General features: G+C 40.0%; 3 protein-coding genes across 4 annotated transcripts; 2 read left to right on the top strand and 1 right to left on the bottom strand.

The window, feature by feature from the left end:
- The first annotated feature begins 1,500 nt into the window (after nt 1-1,500).
- Nucleotides 1,501-2,883, top strand: LOC146470570 (uncharacterized). Its single transcript, XM_085121749.1, has one exon. The coding sequence runs from the start codon at nt 1,593-1,595 to the stop codon at nt 2,436-2,438; it is 846 nt and encodes a 281-aa protein (XP_084977875.1). The 5' UTR covers nt 1,501-1,592; the 3' UTR covers nt 2,439-2,883.
- A 2,793-nt stretch (nt 2,884-5,676) lies between these two features.
- Nucleotides 5,677-10,507, bottom strand: LOC146470569 (inositol monophosphatase 3-like). Its single transcript, XM_085121747.1, has 2 exons — nt 10,224-10,507; nt 5,677-8,421 (listed from the first exon to the last, which is right to left on the bottom strand). The coding sequence occupies exons 1-2, from the start codon at nt 10,482-10,484 to the stop codon at nt 7,615-7,617; spliced, it is 1,068 nt and encodes a 355-aa protein (XP_084977873.1). The 5' UTR covers nt 10,485-10,507; the 3' UTR covers nt 5,677-7,614.
- Nucleotides 10,508-10,643: 136 nt separating this feature from the next.
- Nucleotides 10,644-23,505, top strand: LOC146470568 (uncharacterized). Of its 2 annotated transcripts, none has more exons than XM_085121737.1 (14): nt 10,644-11,049; nt 11,202-11,572; nt 12,633-12,723; nt 13,134-13,982; nt 14,500-14,591; nt 14,746-14,814; nt 14,952-15,059; nt 16,017-16,157; nt 18,112-18,163; nt 18,709-19,547; nt 20,622-20,693; nt 20,946-21,036; nt 21,565-22,104; nt 22,804-23,505. In XM_085121737.1, the coding sequence occupies exons 1-14, from the start codon at nt 10,824-10,826 to the stop codon at nt 22,812-22,814; spliced, it is 3,552 nt and encodes a 1,183-aa protein (XP_084977863.1). In that variant the 5' UTR covers nt 10,644-10,823; the 3' UTR covers nt 22,815-23,505. The 2 variants fall into 2 exon arrangements, with proteins under 2 accessions (XP_084977863.1, XP_084977862.1); XM_085121736.1 differs by having other exon boundaries at nt 10,653-11,049; nt 11,202-11,560.
- The last annotated feature ends 206 nt before the right edge of the window (nt 23,506-23,711 follow it).

The following is a 23,711-nucleotide window of genomic DNA, read 5'->3' as shown; positions in this document are numbered from 1 at the left end:
GTTCCCCAGAGTCTCTCCTGAAAACCAACCGCTGGCCAAAGAGGCTGAGGACTCTGGGTACGAGACAGGTACGAGATTAATATAAATAGCTCCTCTATAGCTCCGAGGAGAGAGGGGGAGTGAGTGCGGGCTCATTTCCCGAGCAGCGGGTGGTAATCGAGCCTAGCTAGCTACAATCTCGTACCCAGAGTCTTCAGGCTTTTTGGTCAGCGGGGCAACGCCGGGAAGACTCTGGGGACATCAAATTTTATCACCGCAGGATTTCTGCGGTAAAACAATGGAAACCGTTACGGAACAGCCAATCAAAAAAATTGAATTTTTTTGATGTCCCCAGAGTCTTCCCGGCGTTGCCCCGCTGACCAAAAAGCCTGAAGACTCTGGGTACGAGATTGAGCTAGCTAGGGAGAGAGCAGCTGAAAACGTCGGGATAGCTCTTTAATAACAAAATGTAACAGCAGTACAATGGAATGCATTCACCTCGACATATTCCCCTCGATGTAGTCCCCCACAAAGGCCTCTTAAAATATACCAATATAACACTAAAGTAATGGACAGTCAATGCACATACTTTCATTCAATCCAGATAGTTTACGACAATAACACAACCTTATCAACCATTTCTTCAGAACTAACATGGTCGTATCAGTTGTAACCAACAAAAAAAAAATATTTGTTAGAATCATTTTTTTTTATGTTATTGTTTTATTCATTGTTGTAATCTTTATTACAGTTTAAAGCAGCCTGCAATACTCGTGAAGACTTAATTGGTAAAGCATTACGTCTTGTTTTTCTTTTGAACCGCAAGTCCTTATTTTTTCCGTTTCCGTTAGAAAACTTACGGCCATTCAATCCATTCTTCCAGTAGTCTTGGAAAGGTTGAACTATGAAAATTAAAGACCATCAGGATTTTACTACTATTTTTCGTACATATTTTCCTCTCTGTCTTTCCCTTCACAACGACGCGAATTGTATAATGCAAATTTACAACAGGTATTTTCAATTTATAACGTACGTGGGACGGTTGCTCACGAGAGAACAAATATTTTGTTTGCATTTCGAAAGCCCATCAACTACTCACTCAACTGCACTTAGGGCCAGGAATATATCACATATCCCCGAGGGTCTTGTCGATAACCCTCATTTGCGTCTTAATCATCTATGCCAAACAGCAGTAAATAGATATTTTTTTTTTTTTTTGGGGGGGGGGGGGGGGGCTGAAGGGAAAACAGGGAGAGGGAGGATATGAAATTCCCGCGGTCTCACGAGAAATTTAAATAGAGTTTAAAAACTTTTGATCTCAGGGTTTTTGGGAAAACACTTAATGATTATTTATTTTTGGTTGTTTTCTTTAACCCCAAAGTGCAGCCATCCTCTTTACTTTACGTCAATTAAGTATTTAAGAAGAAGAAGAAGAAGAAGAAGAAGAAGAAAGCTAACTAGCATGCACCCCGATGACAAATCTTAAACCTGTCCCCAGTCCTTCCTGTTACGCAACAAATAACATGGCGGATGCAGGATTGCACCACGTGGCGACATATTTCTTTAAATTTCTCATAGTCTGAGACTTTTTCATTGCATTGAGCACTTTCGTCATGAAGCCATCAGAAGTTAGAGAGTTTGCGGGGAGGGAAAATCGAAATTGTAAGCGACAGCGAAGAGATATGAGCAAATTAAACATCTGTTGTGAACGAAAAGTTTTCGACGACCGTGAAGAAGATGACATGGATAATTGTGACACGATTTCTGTGGATAGTAGTTTGTCTTGCTTTTCAAACGATTCTTTATATGCCGAAAATGAAGGCAGGTGCGTGTTAAGTAGTCAAATGATAGCAAAGAAGAAGTCCGAAGTGTCGAAAGTCTGGAAAGTACGGCGTCCGGTTGCATTAGACTGTGAAATGGTTGGAGTAGGGGAGGAAAAGGCAAGTGCTTTGGCGAGATGCAGCATTGTTGACTACGAAGGGGACATTCTTTACGATGTATACGTTAAACCGAACAAACCCATCACGGATTATAGGACACAGTGGAGTGGTATTCGTCCGAAACACATGGAACACGCCATTTCGTTTCGCTCGGCGAGGAAAAAAGTCAAGCGAATCATCAAGAACCGCACACTTGTGGGTCATGCTTTGCAGTTTGACTTGAAAGTCCTTAATTTAAAACACTACCCGGATCTTATCAGAGACACATCTAAGCACATACCTTTGAGATCTTTGGCTGGTTTTCCTAGGAACTCTACTCCATCCCTAAAACGTCTCACAAGGCAGTTGTTGAAGTGTGACATCCAAGTTAATGAACACAGTTCAGTGGAAGATGCCAGGGCTGCTATGCTGTTGTACAAGAAGTGTGAGGCCCAGTGGGAGAAGGACATTAAAGGGAAGGGTGGACAGTCTTATTTGGAAGATGCCTATTGGCCTAACTGGACAGAAGCTACCAATTAATAGAAATAATATAGTTATTATTAAATTAAGAAAATAATAATCGTTTTCATGTATAGTGCATGTAATGATTGGGCAAGAGGGTTGAGAAGTGGAATATAAATTCAAGTTTGTCATAGCCCCCGGGCTGTAGCCTCATTCCTAGTTTTCTTTTTTCCATTCTCTTCAGGACCTTTCTGAACTTTTTTAAATTCACAATAATTTATTATATATATTGCGATATACCACATCATTTGCCACACAATGAAGTTGTTGATAATTTTTTGGCTTATTTTCAATAACTACTTTTATTTGCAATCTATCAGCTTGATGCTCTTTTTGTCGGTTTATCTCCTCAAACAAGTTGGCATTTGATTGGCCAGTGAAAAACCAACAGTGGAAAGTTGTGGTAAATTGAAAAAATGTTAACAGGTGGCAATGTTTGAGTTTAATAAAAAGTTGAAAATTATGGCATTGTGTATTGACTCTTGGCAGGCTTTTAGCCAGGATTTTGAAAGTGGGAGTCCAAATTTTATGGGGGTCGAAGGCCCACATAGCATGGCGCCTGCGGTGCCATGCTGCTAGGAGGGTCTGGGGGCATGCTCCCCCAGAAAATTTTGAAAATTTGAAGCCTGTTAGACCTGATTTCCGCGATTCTGACAGCTGTAAACGTCTTTCAATTTACCTATTAAACCGCTGTTTTTCCTTGATAATTTTACTAAGCTATCCTTTCCTCAACTTACCTTGTTTCACATTGAATTATATTTGGGACAGGAACTCCAGATGTCATGAAGAGTGATTGAAATTTAAAGCTGTCAAGCCATGATTTACACGAAACAACAGATATGCGTGGCTTTGTTGGTCGAACTGCATTCTGGTCTACAAGTGCCAGTCTCCCAATCTCAGAAATGCAACATCTTTTATTATTTTCAGTAAAGAACTTTAATTTATGTGTTGTGTAGTCATTATGTACATTCAGACAATTGGTAGTGCAAAGCATAAGACCTTTTCAAAGAAAACAAATCTACTCAATTACAACTGTAAGTCAGTTTAATAAACCAATATAAGGCCTAAACTGTCGAACTGCTTTATGGGCCTAAATTGTGCATTATTTGGATTTTATATTCTTCGCGGTTGACGGTCGAAAATTACTCTAGCTGCATCGTAGTTGACGTCTTCAATTAGAATCCCGGCATAGACAAGACTCATATCCTCATAAATAATCACCAACGCGCGTATTTATTTATAGCAATATAGCCTGGGGACGACTTGGTAAGCCAATATCACTGAACAGCGGCTGTGCCTGTGAAATCGCTTTGCTCAACTTTGATTCATTTGATCAAAACAGAAAGGAAACTTGCTAAAAAAAGTTTATAGACAATGTTTTGTTACATTAAAGTGCTACTGTGATCAAATTTTCACCTCTTGAAGTTTAAGTTTTATCACGTAGAATTCTAGGAAAGATTAAAAACGCCATTAACCGTTTCTTAATATCTGCATTGGTTCCAGAGATATTTATCTTTGAAAAATGTGTAAAATATGTAAATGAGAGGACTGATGACGTCATAGTATCAACTCAATATATAATCAAGCATATAAATAGAGCTATCTCAGTCAATTTACAGCAGAGACCATTGAAACCTGGTAGGCTAATAGTCCTAAAGGCAATACACCAACAGCTATCAGAAATTCGGTTCCCATGGCAACTCACTCTTTTCCAGTCCCCTTCGACCTGATTTCAATATTTCAGTGATTTTCAGCTTGAAAAACATTTAACAAGACAACGAAGTCGACCTAACACATTTATACACTCCCTGGATCATGCAGATGGGGCACCATTGGCAAATATCAAAACAGAACGCCAACGGTGGCCAGCAAAGCCTTAAGTATCAGGGAGGACTGGAACCCAATATGTTGCCATGGTAACAAAACTGATAAGCTCATATTGTGGAGCGCACCTAGAACAATGTCACTGCAAAGAATCAAGCATTTCTGATACAAATTGGCTGAGATATCTTTTTTCATAATATTTGATTAAAATTCGGTTGATATCATGATGTCATCACTTGGCTAATTTGCATATTTTAAAAAGTTGAATATCTCTGGAACAAAAAGAGATATTTGAAAATAGTAAACAGCATCTTTCTTCTCGTACCGACTACTTGTTTATGTTTTAAAATGGCTTAGATTTGAAAGACGCGAATTTCGTCATAGTAGCACTTTAAGCACAGAAGTTCGTAAATGGCCGCCCAAAACAGGCTGTCGAAAATCTCCCATTTCTGAGAAGTGGCCGTCCTTTGGACGGCTGGACAGCCACCTGGCTAAAAGCCTGACTCTTGGTGCCTCTGTTTGCTACTGCGCATACATTCTACACATCTTGAAATGGTCTGAGAAAGTTGGGTTTCTTAAGGACAGTGCCTACTAAAACAAAGATGTTTTGCATGAATGTATGACTATGCGGGAAAAGCAGATTTTAGCAAGAATTATTGGAATCCATAAAGAAAATTAGTAGTGACCCCACATTTTTCAGACTGAGACAATTAAGCTTCATATTTGGAGAAAATGCCATATGTAACATTGCTATGTATTGTAAAGTTTTTTTAGTATAAATCTATGTATACTAGCATTCTGTCATGAATACTGTTCTCTTATTGGCTACACTACTCACTATCTATTCTGTTGTAGATAGTGAATAGCCTAACAGTGTGTGGTTTATAAATCATTATTCAATAACAACGTTAACCTGTCTTGTTGCTAAGTTTTGAATGACTAGTATATTCACACTAAAACAATTTGATTATTTGCTCTCGATTTCTATGCGTGATAGTTGATTCAGGCTTTGCCCTCATCACAGTACATTTCTGGGGACTGGGAATGGGTTATGTGATGTCGTCATGACATCTATGCCAAATTAGTATAAATCTACTAGTGTTCTATCACGAATGCCGTTCTCTGATTGGCTACGCTACTCGCTATCTATTCTGTGATAGATAGTGAGTAGCAATTTTCAACAAAATTGCGCCCGCTTCTTCGCGTTTTCGAAGTGTCTGCGATGAGGAAATAGATAATTTACTTGTTTAGTTTTGAACGACTAGTAGATTTATACTAAAACAATTAGATTATTCGCTCTCGATTTCTATGCGTGATAGTTGATTCGGGCTTCGCCCTCATCAACTATCACGCGATAGAAATCTCGAGCTCATAATCTAATTGTTAAATAGAAATAAGTTACCAGGGAGGGGTGATCTGAACACTAGACTACTACACTGACTTTTACTTGTAATTAAAAATGTCTCAAGGAGGAACAGCAGCAGCAGAAAGGCCTCTGTTACATGTACTTCTACCCCCAAGATACAATGACCTAAGCCAAAAATTACATAAATTAAGAAGTTCTAGGAACTAAGTACAAGCTGACCAATTTTTAAGCAAAAGACAATAAACTCAACAGATAGTTGGATATCACAGCTGGGCATTTTGTCAAAGATTTACTCTTTCAAGAATGCATCAAAAAACCTCTATAATACAATACCATTCAGTGTTCATTCACATTGTTGCATAACAAAAAAGTTATTTACCATACAGTAACTATCAAACCCCAATTTTGTAAAAATGCCTTTAAACCCCAAAACATTTTCTAAAACCCTTTCAAATGATAGTGAAAATAAGTATATTTAATGTGCCATGTAATAGTATGTGAACCATGGATGTATGATTTAATAGGTGAAAGACCACCACAGTTGTGAAAAGGAAACTGAAAAGAAAAATTGAGGCCTTGATGGGATTTGCACCCTAATCATGTGATACTGGTGCAGTGCTAATGCTTCCCAACTGAGCTACATTGTATCATGTAGTAAAGTGGGAGCTACATCACCAAACCACATCAAAAAGTTCAAGATCTAACATACAGAGCCACGGTTTTTCAAGTAAATACAGTAAGCACCCTATGCATGTTTTGTGGGTGAAAACGTTTGAATGTTCATGCAAGAAAACAGTTAGACTCAGTCTTACACAAATCAATAAAGAAAGATAATTCCCTCCACTACAATATTTTATTCCAAAATTAGTCTTTTTGTGAGTTCTGAGATTTTGTGCTCTTTCTAATGAATGAATAGAAAAACAGAAAGTCTAGATGACACAAAACCCCATCATTACCACAATGAATCCTTGATACAGTGTACAAACCAGATAAGTGTAATAACAATAATTATTTAACCCTTAAAACCCAAGAGTGCTTTAAAGCTAAGAATTGGTAAAATCACACTGAAAACATTTAAAATATTTTGTTACAGTAAACAACTCTTTACTTCAGACAGTTCAATAACTTATTACCCTTGTCTTAGATAAGTTGTTTATGTTTTGGTTCACCTTTATCATATCATTGGCCCAGTTTTCATTTTCCTTTTGGTGCATGCTAATGTATGGTAATGAGTACAAAACAGCAGAAAATAACAATAGAACCAAGGAAAGAATAACACTGAGCCACAATGCTGTTTACACTATTTTACCAATACTGTACCCAGGAACCTGTGTCACTTTCTTGCATATCCTGTACAACATGGCTCCCATTCAGTAACAGCCCCAAGATAAATACAGCTGTTTCAACAAAGGTTGTCCAAAAAAAGCAAAAAAGCATTCATGACAATGCCAAAAGGTAGTCTGGGAAACACCCAATAAATTTCAATAAAAGCTCAGAATCCATATTTAAATTTCAATAAAAGCTCAGAATCCATATTGCCTGCCATCTCAAGTCTTTGCTGTACGGTTGAGGCATTATGATTCTGAACTTTTATTGGGTAGACTACCTTTCGGCATTGTCATGTATGCTTTTATGCTATTTTTTGACAACCTTTGTCAAAACAGCTGTGTGAAATGTATGTTGTACACTGTAATTTTAAAACTTTGTTTTTGGTTCAAAAATTTTCCATCCAGTTTAATTTTTCTTTTTCTTTGTGCAGTATTCATTGCCATAATCTGAGACAAAGGGAAATAAAAACGGGTTTGAAAATTTTTAACCCCCCCCAAAAATTTGAACCACAACATAAAATGATTATTATTATATACCAGTAATCATTGCCATAAATAACACATTATTATGCACCATTAGTTTGCCCCCATCCTGATGAGGCCAGCTTGTATTGAAGCTCTTCTTTGGCTTTCTTTTATTATATATTAGTCTAGCCCTATTTTAATCCATTTGCTCCTATGACTTCAGCTTGTGTGCAAGCTTATCTTGATACTCTGCGTGACTGTGTATTGCAGCAACAAGTCCTTTCTCATTAGCAGGTTTCTTACCATCGCCATATTCAATTTCGTCATTGTCTAATGTGGTCATTTTCCCACCCAGTGTTCTCAACAAAGCATCCCCTGCACAAATGTCCCATTTCTTGATCAATGTCACATGAACGTAAGCATCAGCTTTGTCTTCAAATAACGACAACACTTTATAACCAGCGCCCCCAGCTGGTATCACAGTGGATTTCGTACCAAATGCTGTTCTGACTGTGGCATTAACTTTACCTGCATGTGACCTTGAAACTATCACCCTTGGTGTCTTTAGTGCAGACTCTCTCTCTGAATGAACTTTCAGGTTGTCTGATGATCCATGACCCACCCAAGCCCAGTAGGTCTCCTGAAGAAATGGCTTATGAATGATCCCAGCCACAGGTTTTCCTTTGACGACAATACAAATCATGGTTGTGACATACTCAACAAGGTTTTCTGTGTATTCTTGTGTGGCATCAAGAGGGTCGATCCAAACCAAAAGATTCCCAGTTGAAACCAGTTCATCTCCCTTGTCAAAACTGAGTTTGCCATCAATCTTGATGCCTGAGGTATCTGGCAATTTCACATCTTTCAGATCGACATCTCCATGGTCGTGTTCCTCTGATACCACATCCAGTCTAGGGTATGCCTTAATGAAGCCATAATACATGGTCCTATGAGACAGCATGTCCCCTTGTGTCACAGGATTATTGGCTCCTTCACGCGTCTTCCCTTTGCTTTCTTCCTGCAAAGCATACAATAGTATATTATTATTAATTATTAATACTTATTATTAATAATAATTATAAAAATTATTAAGAGAATGGTATAGCAAAATCCAGCTTAAATCGAAAAATACGGAATGCAAATACTTTAGACAGTCAATGACTTATTGTCGAAGTCCCCCAGATTCTCGCTTGAATCAATCAATTGACAACAAGTTCTCTTTTCTCTTCTTTCCCTGCAATCCAAGGGAACTGTTCAACCTTGTTCGCAGGGTATTCTCCTCTTATCCCTTACATGTAGTTCAACGTACATTTTTTTACCCTCAGATATACAATATATAATATAAAAATATAAAATATAAAATATACGATATAAAAATTACAATCACAACATGCTCTGAAATGAACATGTCTTGCAATGTTTTTGTTGCAGTCACCATTGTGAGAAGTAGAACCGACTTCTACTTCTCGCAACGAATGCAGCAACAACAAAATTGCGTGACATGTTCATTTCAGAGCATGTTACACTTGGCAACGATTCATCCAACTTGTGTCGCAACAAAATTGCAAACAAGTTGCAAGAAAAATTGCCTGTGTAACAGCGCCTTTAGTCTCACAGTTTCTCTATTCCTCAGTTGTTTCATTCTGAGTATTCAACAATACCGTTCATGTTTTTGTCTACACAGTTTTCCTTGTCTGTACATAAAAAACAACTGAGAAATTGACTAGCATTCCTGTATTGATGTCACAGGCCTACTATCCCCACTCTCCCATCTTGTGCAGTTTTATACCCAAGTTGAAAGCGAAATTTGACCAGGGCTGTCAACCTCACACGTCTTCAAATATGGAGAACAAGACTTCCCCAGCAAAGGCCAAATTCACAGGCTCAGTGAAAAATGGCAAATGGCAAATGGCAAACTTCGTCAATTATCTGGGAGATTACAGACATAAATCTGGAGACCAGAAGATACGCCTCAAAATCTGGAGATTACAGACATACACATAAATCTGGAGACCGGGAGATATGGTTCAAAATCTGGAGGCTCCCGGATTATCCGGGAGAGTTGACAGCCCTGTTTGACACTTTTATAGGCCTCAAACACTGGGAAGAAAAATTGATAAGGAACTTTTTCCTTTCAATTTTCATATGAGAACAACACGAAGATTTGATCAAGCAAATAACAAAGATTATGTCATATACACTTTAAAAATACCATTTATGGCACAGTTTATATTTTCACACAAGTGTGAGGAATAAAGAACAAACAAAGTTCTTTATTATACACACACATAAATAATTGATAGATCTAAGCTTAAGCTTATATCAATTTTTTGCTTTTAAGCCTTGTGGCACATGGTAGACAAACGTGAACAATCAATTGCTGACAACTTTTTTCCGAATCTCTTTGCAAATATATCTCGATTATTAATTAATTTAAAAGGTAAGATAAGCTTATGCAAATTGTGACGGGTACACGTTGTCAGTTGTCAATTTTAATATATCAAGTAAACTTATGTACACACGCTGTATGCCACGACACAAATATGCAAAGTAAATATGTTCACCCCAGAATTTTGAACTCAACCTGATATTAGGTGGTCTTTTAGCCTTAAACTGAAACATGAAAACTATCAATAAATAAACAATTGAAAGGATTCTTCAAATCAGCATGGTTGTTTTTTTATATTGCATACAAGGGATTACCTGTAAAACAAAGGCAGACTTTCTAGATAAAATCACGGCCCAGATAAAGCCGGTATTGCCTCCTTGGAAGTCAATAACGAACATTTATGTGTTAAACGATTATGATAAAAAACTCACCCCAAGATCTTCTCCACGGCGGATTTTCCGGACAACATCACCTCCTTTCTCGGCAAGAAAGATAGCTGTAGCGATTAGCTGTTTCATCGAGACCGTGTCTTCACCATCAAAATACCTCTGAGAAAACTCTCCAATACCTCCATCAGTTGACAAGTAGTAGATAATTGCTACAACTACAAGTCCTATAACTACAATTCCGATAGGAGACAGCCGTATTTGAGCGGCTCCCATTCTAGCAACGAAATTCAAAGATCCATGCATGTAACAAAACTTCTTTTCTTCAACTTTTCAGCGAGCCTCGATCTGGAGTGGCCTCGATATCAGTCAGTGATTCACACGTGGCTTAAAATCATGACTTTGATTGGCGAGTTCATTTAAATCTGACCAATCGGAATGAAGCAAAACGTTAGAACCAAATTCGAACTGCCGTGAAATTTTGTTCGGAGAAGCAATCGACATCAATCATAATATTTTTTGTGAACTTTAGAGTAGTTTTTACACTAGTTTTTTCCCCCTGAATAGTTGATTTTAGCAAAGGAACGACTCAACAGTGTTTAGATTTGGAAAATTATAATTTTTCCAGGCTAGTTTAGGTAGAATATGGAAAATATTGCGACGAAGAAATTCAGTTACGACCATCTATCTTCGTACAAAACGCGTGGAAAATTTGGAGCCTCTAATCGAAATGTTAGAGTCCAGCGTGCGAACGAGAATCGCCATCTTTCCAGAATGGATGAAGTTTCAAAACGAAGAAGGATGCCTCTATCTCCGCTGGCTGATGAAAACGCGATTGATACTGTAGAAGGTGAAATACAAACCAAAGATGGTAAGTCTTTGAGGCCACGACGGGTAGAAAGTTTCAACCGAGGTACTAGCTCTGTGCTAAAAATAAATTAAGCTTATTATCGTGAAATAAGCTTAATTATTTGGTCCATTTAATTTCGAGGAAGACCTCAATTTACAAATTTTCTATTTTAGATGACCAAAGGGAAAATGATTTTCAACCAGGGCTTAGTAGAAGAGAAAAATTACTGAAGTGGCGTGAAGAGAGAATGAAAAAGAAAGGAACTGAACCTCAGAAGAAGTCTTTTGTGGTGCGACAGGTCAAACATGATCATGATGATGCTGGTTTGTTTACCACTGCAATAAAGAAAGCTACCAAAGGAGCTGCTCCACTAATCAAGCCTTCACAGTTTACTGCAAATAAGCCTGCTAAACCAGCAACAAGGGCTTCAGCCAGGATTGCAAAACAGGCATCTGCAAACTTGGCTGCTGAACCCAAAAGCCGTCCTGTTAAAAAGGTGGAGTCCAAATCTAAAGCTGCAAACATTGACAAGGTACAGGAAAAGGTGAGTTACAAGTGATTGTTTTGTTTTTCTATGGAGCAGTCCCCCCGTTTCTCTCACTTTTTCTCACTCCTCCTCCCCGATATCCCCTGCTATGCACTGCTAACTCAATGCATGTATTTTTTTCAGCAAATAACAAAAGCCTTGCTCCATAGTGAAACAAAACAATCACCGATTACCCAGTCTTCTCTTGCTTTCTCCCGTTCCCCCTCTCCCTTCCCAATTATGCCTTGAGTTTAACTGTATGCCACACTTAAAGGGTACTGGTTGCCTAGGACACGATAGTCAACCAGTCCATTAAAGGGGCTTTGTCGCCTTCTTTTAGTGTCACTTTGAATAGCGAAATACATACATCGGCAGCTCTCTTAACGGACACTCATATTAGTGGACAGCTCTACTTACGATCGCCTTCACAAAACTCCATTTGAACTCCCATACAAACTCTGTATTTACACATGCCTGTAAGCGGACATTCCCATAGACAATTTCAGGGTTTACAATAAAGTTTAGACTTTAAAAATCCTTTAGTTTGAAGCTCCTGTAAGCGGACACCCAAAAGGAAATCCCATTAGCCTCTGAATCTTATTTCAATCAATCAATCTCTCATCGCTGTTTGTCACAATGATTTTACAGAGCATTATGGTGCCATTATAGCAGTATTGCATGAGGCAATAAAACAAAAAAATCATTTAATATTGTGGTAGGTACAGAACTCAAAACGCTGCATAGTTAGCTCACTAGATCCTGAACTTGTACCTCCAGCCTCCTGCACAGTCCTTTTTGGGGGAGTTGTATCACCTCCACCCCCACCACTCTCCCCTTCTCAACACAAATCTGGGAGGAGGGTAACACATTTCCCAAAAATTGACTGACGGTGTGAGAGGCTAAACTTGTACCATGCTATACTTAGATCTTGAAAGTCTTCTGTGTGTGAGTCTAGCTAGGGCTGACCACAATACTGGCCAGCAAAGATGCAAGCAAAGGAAGCTTACTATGATAAAAATTGTTATTTCTATTTTCTACCTAATCTCATGTTCCAATCCATTTTGATTGTACCTTGTAGGCTGAAGTAAAACCAGAAAAGACTGACAGAGTCACCCGGCAGAATTTACGGATGAAGGCACCCTCAGTGGGCAAAGCTCAGTCCAGTAAAGGTAATAATAAATTATTGTTTATGTCAGCAAAACGATACAGTTGAACTGCTTCAACAACAGATACACGAAAGGGAAACAGCTTTTTATTTCTGTTTTATGGAGGTACATGTACGTTCATTACAGACTAGGGTGGAGATGATGTCAGTTTTTGTCATCCTGGGACAGAATGAAATGTGACTGTCCAGGTGATAGTAGTGATAGTAGTCACACTAGGCCGTCTAGTACAAACTTAGACTACTTGGTCCAGATGTGAGACCATTTGCTTAATAATAGTGAGATATGTTTGAAACCACTAAAAACTCTGCTTTTCGTAGATATGAAATTCAGTCTGAGGATCAGTGACAGAGGTACATGTAATGACAGTGACAGAGGTAATGATGTTTCGTATTGTTTTATTTTTTCTTTTACAGTGGTACCTGAACCAAAGAACCAAGTCAAGACAAGATCACAAGCCAAAAAGCTTAAAGATCAACCTCCAAAGAAAACCTGCATCTCCAAACTTGAAGAAAAGGAAAAGCAGAAGGAGCAAACACCACCACCCAAAGAAAACACTTCAGATACTGAGAAAGCAAGTTTCCTACCTGTAGATGCCATCAAGAATACCGTGTCATTTGGAAGAGGAAGTACAGAGGGCGTGGAAAGGGTTCAGTCAAGTGTGGAATCTAGAACAGAGGCTCCATCTTTTGCTCCTGCCAACTTTCAGTTCATGGCCCCAGCTGGTGTCAACACTTTCACTTACTTTTCTAAAACTTTCAAGTTTCAGCCCCTTAGTCCAACAAGTGCTGCGGAATTTATGTTCCCATCATCGGCATCTTCATTTTTTAGTCCCAAGAAACCAGCTGAGAAGCCAGTCAATAATGTAGTTACGGAAGATCCGGTGGCAGCCTTTAACAAGCCAGTGGCATCCACAAACATTGACCAACAACAGAGTGAAAATTCTGATGCTGAATCATTAACGGCACCTTGTGAAGTTGCTATGGAAACACGCGATGAAGAAGAGAAGCAGCAAAGTACCAATGAAGTTGTTGACATTGAAAGTACCATGGAAATCACAGGCACTCAGCAACAGCCTGTAGAGGTTGATAGTGAAGCTGTTACAGCGAAGGAGAGTGATGTTCCTGAGTGTCATGACACTGGTGATGAGCAGCACGATGCAGCATATTTCAGGAATCTTGTGAAAATGGAGACTGACAGACTGAATGAAATCTGTACAAAGTGGGAGCAAATCAGCACTGAAGAAGAAAATCTAACTGAAGAAGGTATGGTCCATAATATCGTTTGGTACAATCTACAGTTATAATATCGTTTGGTACAATCTACAGTTAGTCAAACTGCAGTCACTATCACAGGTAATTCATTTGGTATTGATTGCATTGTTGTGTAGTTCTACTGTACATTAGTTCCTACATGTATGTTTGGAGGTGGGAAGGGGCAGAGGGGTGACTGATCTTCCTTGAAGTTCCTGCCAGTAACTTTCTTATACTAGTAGAATCTTATATGATTCTTTAAGCTGTTTCTTACTGCCAAGCCCATTCCATTTTCAGGGATGCAGCTAAGAAAAACGTCAGCCAGCTCTTTTCGACTCTTTTAGCCTCAAGTATTTGTGTTCTGTTCAAATTCTTACAGACGATAGAATTTGCCTGTTCTTAGCAGCATCCCTGCATTTTAAAACACAAAATTCTTCCCAATAACAAGTTCTCCATCTTTTGAAAACAAGCTCCTTTCTAATATAAGCCAGAACATCAGAATTTTATTGTATTATCTCTTCTACTGCAGTGACTGGACAGATAAGAACGTCAATTGGCCAAGCCCAGCTGCTGATTGATCAGAGGTTTCGTCAATTTTCTGGTCTGATTGACCTTAGCGAGGTTAGCAACATTTCTCTAACATTTATTTAGTTTGATCTCTTTGTCATTTATTTATAAGAACTCTACCCTTGATTTAGGTCCTGTATTGTCCATGTACATGTATAATGCAAATGCCACTCGCTGATTGAATAATAAAGTAAACAATTTTTTGTAGGACAAAAATGCAGAAAAACAGGCAACTGCTTCGGATCTTCAGGGATTCTGGGAAATGATCTATTTTCAGGTAAGGACTTCACACAAATGACTTGTGGCAATTCGCATTCCACGAGACACTTATATTTTATGACATGTCTGCCATTCATGGAAGTAAAAAATATCACATCTGTTCTTTAGTCTGAGCTTTTTCAGTGTGTTTCTCAGGTTGAAGATGTTAATGCAAAATTTGATGCATTGGGGAAGTTAAAGGAAAAAAACTGGAAAGAAGAAGAGAAGAAAGCAAGGAAGGTCACCAGAAAGGCCAAGGCTAAGGTATGGGCAGAGGAGCTGGGTTCCCATTACTTACAAGCTAGCTAGAAATGTTCTCTGCAAAAATCATTCTTCATCACCGGAAGATAATTTTTTTTTGTTACCAGGCGTCAGTTCTAAAATTAAGTACATTAAACTAAAGGAAATCGATTATTAGCATACCTTGCCATTATTTATCACAAATTCTCAAAGGAGTTACCCACTTGTCATAACGAATATTACCGCAGTGAGTGTTGGACATGTACATGTACTGATAAGCCTAGAATATGGAGATATTTTTGCGCGGTTTATGACTGTGAGGAAAGAGAAAATCTTAGTAAGGGCTATTGGAATCCAATTTAAAGAAAATTGGGCGTAACCACCCACTTTTCAGAGATAATTACATGTAAGCAATAATTAACAATTATTCCACGAGTGCGCGTTGGATATGAGATGATAGATAGCCAACGAGGCGCGTAGCGCCGAGTTGGCTATAATCATCTCATATCCAACAAGTGCAAGTGGAATAATTGTTTTATTAAAAACAATCAAGAAATATTGCTAGATCTTACTGATTTCGCGTTGCAATAATAACCGGGAGACAATTTAATGATCGCCATTTCTTGGCCATGGTATAATGGCTCATATACCATGGCCGCTAAGCCAATCAAATCCCTCGAATTGCATTATACAATGATTCAGTTTTTAATAATAATTTTTATTAATTGAAGCTTAATTATCTCTGAAAAATGCGTGGTTTCCCCCAATTTCTTTATGGCTTTTAGTTCTCACTAAGTTCTGCTTTACCCATATAGTCCGGCATAAACCATACAAAAATACCTTTGAATTAGTAGACCATCCTGACATGCGTAGAACGTATGTGTAGAGGCACTGTCCTTAGACGTTTATTGTCAAAGACCGTCGATATCCAATGAATGACTATCATATGGAAACTTATTCCAAAATCATCTTTTAATTTAGAAACCAGCAGTATCAGTTGACGCTAAAGCCAGCAACAAACTTGCCAGTACAAGGAACAGAATCCAGGAAATGAGAATGGCCATGAAGGCAAAGATGGCTGCCGACAAGGAAAAACTAAAAGCGGAAAAACGGCACCAAGAGGTGTGTATTGATAATCTCGGGTTTTACAACAAACCAGGTCTATTAACTAGATCTGTGAAAGTTGACAAGAGCGAGAAAGCTGATGGGGTACAAGGAGAATCGATGCAAACACACGTGTGCCAAAGCCATGCCAACGCACGGGAATCGTTTAGAGTACGATCGGGGGAGCAGGGATTGCGTAGTGGTGAGAGCACTCGCCTCTCACCTTCGTGGCCCGGGCTGAGTTTGTTGTTGGTTCTCGTCCCTGCTCCGAGGGTTTTTCTCCGGGAATTCCGGTTTTCCTCCGTCCACAAAACCCAACCTTTCCAAATTCCGATTCGATCTGGAAACAGTGGACGAAGAGCCACTCTGTGGTTGTGCCACAGAAATTCCCATTTGATTGATTGATTGATTGATTGATTTACTCGCGAGTCGATGAATGCATGCAAGTACGTAAGAGTAGTTGAGAGCGCGTGACGGTAGTTGAGAACACAGTCCACGAAAATTGCGATCGCGCTTGCCCGCGTAGCAGGCGTTTCCGTGCCTTTTTTGTGCGATTTTCTCTGTTGGACCGGGCGGAAATGGCGACGAGAGCGAATAAAAAGCTCTGCTCGGTCAAAAAGCGAAAAACGCACAAAAGCTCACGGAAATAAACGTTTGCTACGCAGACCTTATAAGAGCAGGCGGGAATGACTGAAAGCATGCGAGAACAGAAAACACGTGAATGTGCCAAGTCGAAGAGTTGTTGACGGCGCGCTACTTTAAAAGCCAAATGAAAGTGAAAACTTGGAAGTATCTGTTGGTAATATAAGTAACTGAATATGAGTATATGAAACATCATATATTGAACTTCGGAGAAAAGATTAAATAGAAGAAAAATCCTCGCAGTTAGTATGCAACTTAAGCAGTTGCAGAAAGAAAGCCTGAAAAAATTCAGGCTTGAACGGGATTCGAACCCGTGACCTAGAGCTGCGATGCCTGTTCAGTGCTCTACCAACTGAGCTATCAAGCCAACTGGAGTTGGTAGAGCACTGCACCGGCATCGCAGAGGTCACGGGTTCGAATCCCGTTCAAGCCTGAAAATTTTTCAGGCTTTCTTTTTGCAACTGCTTAAGTTGAATACTAACTGCGAGGATCTTTCTTCTATTTAATAAGAAGTAACTGAGTGAAGCAGTGCTCATTAAGGTTACCCTGTACCTTCAGAGGCGCGTCCAAGCGATGTAGCGCGTCCGGTTTAAACTGTAGATACCTGAACCCTTATTAGTTATATCAAATTAAAGCTTATAGAGCTGGCTATCAAACTAAACCAACAATTTTGAAATAAAATGAATTGCCGAATTTTTAGCGCCGTTTTCTCGAATCAATTTTTATCACTTGGAGGAGCCACTTCAAAGAGCTAAAACGCAAAAGGAATTTGTTCGTTAGCCTTCAAATTTGGATAGTAGCTAGTTTAACATATAAACAACAAAAAAGAGTCTGCGAATTTTTTCTTTCGAATTATTTTTTCTCCGAGAGCGATTTTTGTACGATCACTCCACATTTTTTTCATCCTATTTCGAAAATGCTCTATAACTTTTCATTGCGATTGAATATGACAAAACGCAGACACGTCTTTTTAGCGCTTTGGGTCCGGAAACTGAGGAGCAAATTAAATTAGCGAAAAACAAAATTCGCTTTGACTTGTAGCTTTAAAAAGGTGATTCGGACGCTCGCATTTAGAGGTCTTGAAAAATTCGACAATTCATTTTATTTAAAAATTCTTGGTATAGTTTGATAGCCAGCTCTATAAGCTTTAATTTGCTGTAGGGGTTTAGATATCCACAGTTTAAACTGGACACGTTACATCGCTTGAACGCGAGACACCTCTGAAGGTATAGGGTAACCTTAAGCTCGTCAGTCCCAGTAAGTCCAGGATTGTAGAAATACTCATGTCAAGGTTTAACATGTTTTCTGTTTTAATTGTAAAATCTTTCAGGAAGAAGCGTTTGTAACTATTCTTACTCCGGTGAAAAAGAGCAAGAAAAGTGGTAAGATGAAGAAATGATATCAGCAGCAACTTCTTTCCTCAGGGTCTCTCCTCTTCACAGCCAAGGGAGCGAGAGAGACCCTGGGAATGAGGTTGTATGAGGCCCCGTTTATATGGGAAAGAGGGTCACTCTCCCAGCCGAGTCAACTTCAGCGAGCGTTTATATGAGAAAAAAGTTGACCGAGCCAACAGTGCTTGCGCATGCTCTGATTGTCTCGCCTTGACGGAGAAGACCCGGCTAGGCGAGCCAAAGTGTTTATATGGAGAAAAGTTGGCCCTGCTAGGAGGGTGACGCTACCATCGAAAAAGGGTGAACCGGCTAGGCGGGTCACCCTTCCAGCCGAGCCAACTTTTTGCTTCTCATTTAAACGATTCGCCAAGTTTTGTAAGGAAATGTAGAAAAAGGTTGGCTCGCCCAGGGTAGCTCGGGTAGGCGAGTGACCCTTCTACCTGGGACAACTTTTCTCCATATAAACGGGGCCTTAGTAGAAGAGTACAGGAAGTTTACAGAGATCCTTTTCTCAACGCATCTCCTTTCTCTTTCAGACGGCAGTGATGATGAAGTGGTACTGACACCCGTTCGCCGCTCCACGCGCAAGACACCACTGAACCGATCCGTGCTTAAAAACACCCCTGTTGTAGTGACCACACCCAAGAAAATCAGCGAAGATAGTCCGGGACTTAGATTAACACCCGACAATGCTGATCTACCTAACGAGATGTTTACCATGGGAACTGTTATGAACACTGAAGAAACTCGCGAGGAAGCTGCGCGTGGCGAAACGTCCGAAAAGGAGGTGTGTTCTGAAGATAGCGAGGAAGCCACTTGTGGTGAAACTAGCGAGGAAGGTTGTGGACCAGGAGTGGACCTTCAACAGAAAGTCGATGAAATGGAGTACGATCTCGGACAACACGCAGCGGTGGCTTTGAAATCAGCTTGTAAGTCCGCAAACAACAAATCCCGGAAGTTTTCAGTAACTTTCCAGTCACCAGCCAAACTTGAGCTTGGAGACCAACAGAAAACGCCGGAATGCACAGAACACGAGATAGCCACATCGCCGGTTGACTCTCCCGCAGTGTGTAGCCCAATGGAAATAAGTGTCCCGCGTCGCAAAAAGGGAACCCCGCAGCGTTTTATGGCGAGGAAGTGCCGTGGTCGAATCAGCACACCCTACTATCAAGACCGACCAAGGAAAAGGGTGTCCTCATTAGCTGAAAGCAATGCTGCCGAGAGTGAAAGCCAAAGCTCGGGTGATTCCGATTCTTCTGACGCCAAAGGTAAAGAGCACTGTCCTGGATCGGGATTAAGAAGGTCTGTTCGAAGAACTCCATCTAAATACAGGGATGAGAAACCTTTGCAGGACGAGGCTGACCAGGGAGGGAAGGTAAGTGGCTTTTTGTGAAGGCGAGGTAGAGGAATTCTGAATTTTTCTTTTTGGTTGACGAAGTTCTAGCGCATTGGAAGAAAAAGAATTTCCTGAAGTCGGAAAAGATTGCGCAGCGTAGAAAAGAATCCAAGGAGAAAGGCATTTTTTTATTTAAACAACGGGCAGTTTGGATTCTTTATTGAAATGGAAGTTAAGTACGTGTTCTCTCATGATACAATTTTTGTAGAAACTTAGTTACAGTTCTTGTTACCTTTACGGAAATGCACATTCTTCGTTAGTGAGACATTAGAGAGATTTAGGATCGCGTTTATGTTTTTTTGAAAAATGAGTACAAAGATGAGAATAGTGAAAAACAGTTCTGGCCTTTCATGATAAAGGAAAACTACAGTCAAACCTGTATTAAACGGACCTCATATTAGGCGGACACCCTCTATTAAGCGGACAGCAGGACAAGTCCCATTTTTCTCCCCCATATTTACTGTTGAAAGAACCTGTATTGAACGGACACCTCTATTAAGCGGACGCGGACACCTTAAACTTGACTTTTTTGATGATTTCTATTGTTAAAACCCTGTATTAAACGGACACTGTCAAAAGGGTGCATGTTTTTTGCCCACGTTTTAACAGATCGGTCATTTAACTTTGCCGACCAAAGAGCTGTCCCATCTTTGTAGATACTGTTACGCTCTACATTTCTAATAGAGCAAATGATCACACATACTTGCCATCATTGCTTATGGAAATACGGCATCCCACAGTTATCGTATACGTTCAGGAGAATGATATTTGGCCCTTTCAAGGCCTTTTTAAAATACTGAGGAATATTAATATGACCCTTTTAAGACGAATTCTAAGGGAACCTGTTTTCAGCGGACAACCTGTATTAAGCGGACACTTGGAAGGGTCCCGAGGGTGTCCGCTTAATACAGGTTTGACTGTACACTGTACTCAATTTTGCTCTGAAACTGAAAACAGCGAGCCGCAAATGAAGACTAAACATGTCACGTGGTCATTTCTGCCGTCTGCCGTAAACGTAATTCTAAATATCTCTATTTTATCGTTTTTAAACAGATCCCTGCTGAAGTTTCGGTGAAGTTGTTTCACGCCACAGGGGAAACTGCAGCAAGCGGGACACCCGGAAATGTGAGTTAGCTGATTGATTTTATTGACTTTTATTGCTTGCTAAATCGAAGTGAAAAAATTTCAATTGTTAACCTGTCTGTTAATCTGTACTGATCATGAGGAATCGCAGAACTCATTTCTTGAATTAAGCTACTCTGAATGTATTATTCGCTGAGCACTATTCAATGAGCTGTACGAGATTCACGCGTTATTCACCCCAACCCCGCAAACCACCTCTGAAACTGGCATTGAACACTGATTTTTGATCCACAGGATTCAGTACAAGACGCGTTCTCCAAATATCTTTACCCGTCTTCCTCCGATGAAGAGGAGTGCGCAAAAGAACCTTTGGAACGCACGGCTGGTAAGATCGGTGTTATTGAACTTAGGTCTTTACGTCTTTTTTTTTTGCAAGTTTAAGGCTTGCCCCCCCCCCCCCCCGCCCAAAAAAAAAAAAAAAACAAAAAAACGAGAAGTTTATTTCTACCAATACTGACCGGACAAGCAAGTTCAACGAAGGTTAAATTGTTACTTTGGGTCTTTACTATCCATCCACACTGATAGGCAGACACGCGCCACAGGGACGTCAATCTGGTCTTTCCTTGCCTCCTTTGCTCACAGAAACACCGCCAAACTGTCGTTGAGTCACATGGAAGGCTCCTAGATAGTACATAACGGTGTGCTACACAGAAACACAGTTGGTCTATATAGAAAAATTTGGATCAATCGAGAAGTTCCTGAACCAGTTGCCGGTCCAAATTGTTCCTTTTTGTTAGGGGGCAGTTTCAAGAGTTCTATCATGACTCCGGACACAGTGTGTATCACTGCGGCGGAATTTCCTGCCATATAAGAAAAATCTCTAACAATTATGTCAATAATTCTTTGTTTTTAGAAAACGTGTTCGAAGAAAAAGAGACAACAACGGACCCTGCCAGTGATGAAATAACTCTTACACCACCTGAAGAAACCCAAAATTTTATCAAGCCCTTGCTACCAAACAGCGCATCCAAATCAGGCAGAACACCCATTCACCTGCTCAGATATCTCTCGGACATGGACACACCTTCTCCAAACTCCCGCCAAATCACACCTATGCCCAAAACCACCATATTTGTATCCCCGCCTGACTGCAGCAAGACTCCTTCACTTGCAGACAGCTTAGGCACGATGTCACCAGAGAACGACGCCCGCCAAATTCCCGCGCAAAATGAGGGTTCACCGCTGCTTTCGCTCGGTGGAGTGGCGGGAAAAACGACGAGTCAAGGATCTGTGACGCCATCCAGTCAGCTGGCCGCCTTCCACCTTGATTCGCCTGTGAATGAAGAGAAGAGACGAGACTCGGTGTTCTTTGCGCCGCCCTCAACTGCTGATGCTGTTCGGGTGCAGGAGAATCTAATGTCGTTTTCACCTGTTGTGGAGCGGATTGACGAAGGTACGTTTCAGTCTTGAAATTGTTGAGCACTTGTTTTTGTTTGTGCTTAAATGCGAGTTTTATTATTGGAGTCGCACCTTTTTAGGATTTATTTAGGAAACTTGCGGTCCAGTAAACATGCTATAGGTCAACCTTGTTCCCAGGTTCTGGAAGAAGAGAGACCCTGGGGAGTGGGAACGAGGTTGGCCACAGGCCCGAGTGCGACTTTACCCAGCAATAGTGCGATGCTTGGTTCCGTATTTATTTCTACGGACAATCACAAGCGCTACCTCGATGGAAATCGTTGCACAGTGTAGGAAGGCGAACTGATTTTCACCCTCCCCTACTTCTTCCTTTTTAATACTCCGGTCCGGTTCCTCACCTTGTAAGCAGGTCTGGATCACGTGATTAGCGGAACCCAACGAAAAAAGAAAACGAAGAATTCCGAATACGGACTGTCTTCTTAACAGATATTTCCATAATCCGGCCAAAACAGCCTTCTCTGTTTGAATGTTTAGGTGAATAGTTTGGTCACAGAAAATCTTAACGAACGGAATCCAAAATCGTTTGCCCCGCATTTCCGAACTGCGGAGATGATCGTTGTTGTCGGCAAAGAGCGATAGGTTTCCCAACCAAACTAAATGTCTTTGAAATAATGGCATTTTACTGCAATTTATGTTTTAACCAAGCCCTCATTACTTCCGTCTTTTTATTTTTCAGAGCAAGAGTAAATGTGGACAAAGTTTGAATGCGGAACTGTTAAACAGAGACAGGACTTTGGACAAATTGAAATGTTTACCCTGCTTTGTGAAGTTGCCTTGTTCAGACTGAATAAGGAAGGACTGTGCTGCTCGTGTCTTTTTTATTACAACTTTGTTATGTTGACCAAATTCCAACGTAGTTTCTACTTTTCTAATTGCATGTAAATAGTATTGAAAGAAACGTTACAGACTTATTCGTTTTTCTTATAAAAGTGTAAATCAACCACCTTTTGTGGGAGTAAAAATATATCGCGACCTCGAAAGAATTGACTGCGAATTTTCCTTCCTTTCAACTCACGGACAGTCCAGCGAGACCACACGATTTCCTGTTCGCGCGTGGGGTGATTCTCACGCGCGCTTTGACGCGTGCGTGTTCTTCTCGCTAAATTATTTCTGAGCTGAGGGAAGGGACTGCCCGAAATCGCTAAAAAAGAAAGCTTTGTTATAAAGAAAAAATTGCAGTTTTCTTGACATGTTATGAAAATTGTTTTTTTATTATTATCTTGAAATTGAAAATACGGATCTGCCTGGTGAAAATGGAGAATGTAACCATTCCAAGCAACTCGCAATATTTTTGTATGTTAAGATAAAGCTGTTGTTCAGTTTTTATATAGTTTCGTTTTGCAAGTGTAAATATTAATTAAACGATTTTTGGAGAAAACGTTTGTGTGTTTTGTGTTCTTTAAGGCCTCGTCCAAACCAATTAGTTTTCGGTAAAAACGCATACTTTTTTGTTATATGTTTTCGCTTATCTTCCAACCCACGGCGTCCACACTGAAACGATCGTAAACGGATGCTCAACACTTCGTTAGTGTGGACAGGAAGACAAAGACTTTTGAAAATGATGACGTCAATATAGCATCTTCA

This window comes from Pavona decussata, unplaced genomic scaffold (genome assembly GCF_977016875.1).
Source record: "Pavona decussata unplaced genomic scaffold, jaPavDecu1.1 SCAFFOLD_113, whole genome shotgun sequence".
In the NCBI taxonomy this organism is placed as follows: Eukaryota; Metazoa; Cnidaria; class Anthozoa; order Scleractinia; family Agariciidae; genus Pavona; species Pavona decussata.
Note: the sequence above shows the minus strand (reverse complement) of the source record. Positions and strands in the feature narration are given on the sequence as shown.

Excerpts from the sequence above, each read along its gene's own strand:
- LOC146470570 (XM_085121749.1), top strand. The coding sequence starts at position 1,593 with ATGAAGCCATCAGAAGTTAGAGAGTTTGCGGGGAGGGAAAATCGAAAT.
- LOC146470569 (XM_085121747.1), bottom strand. The coding sequence starts at position 10,484 with ATGCATGGATCTTTGAATTTCGTTGCTAGAATGGGAGCCGCTCAAATA. Across the intron at positions 8,422-10,223 it reads GCCGTGGAGAAGATCTTGGG|GAAGAAAGCAAAGGGAAGAC; the intron begins GTGAGTTTTTTA and ends TATGCTTTGCAG.
- LOC146470568 (XM_085121737.1), top strand. The coding sequence starts at position 10,824 with ATGGAAAATATTGCGACGAAGAAATTCAGTTACGACCATCTATCTTCG. Across the intron at positions 11,573-12,632 it reads TTGACAAGGTACAGGAAAAG|GCTGAAGTAAAACCAGAAAA; the intron begins GTGAGTTACAAG and ends TGTACCTTGTAG. Across the intron at positions 13,983-14,499 it reads AGAAAATCTAACTGAAGAAG|TGACTGGACAGATAAGAACG; the intron begins GTATGGTCCATA and ends CTTCTACTGCAG.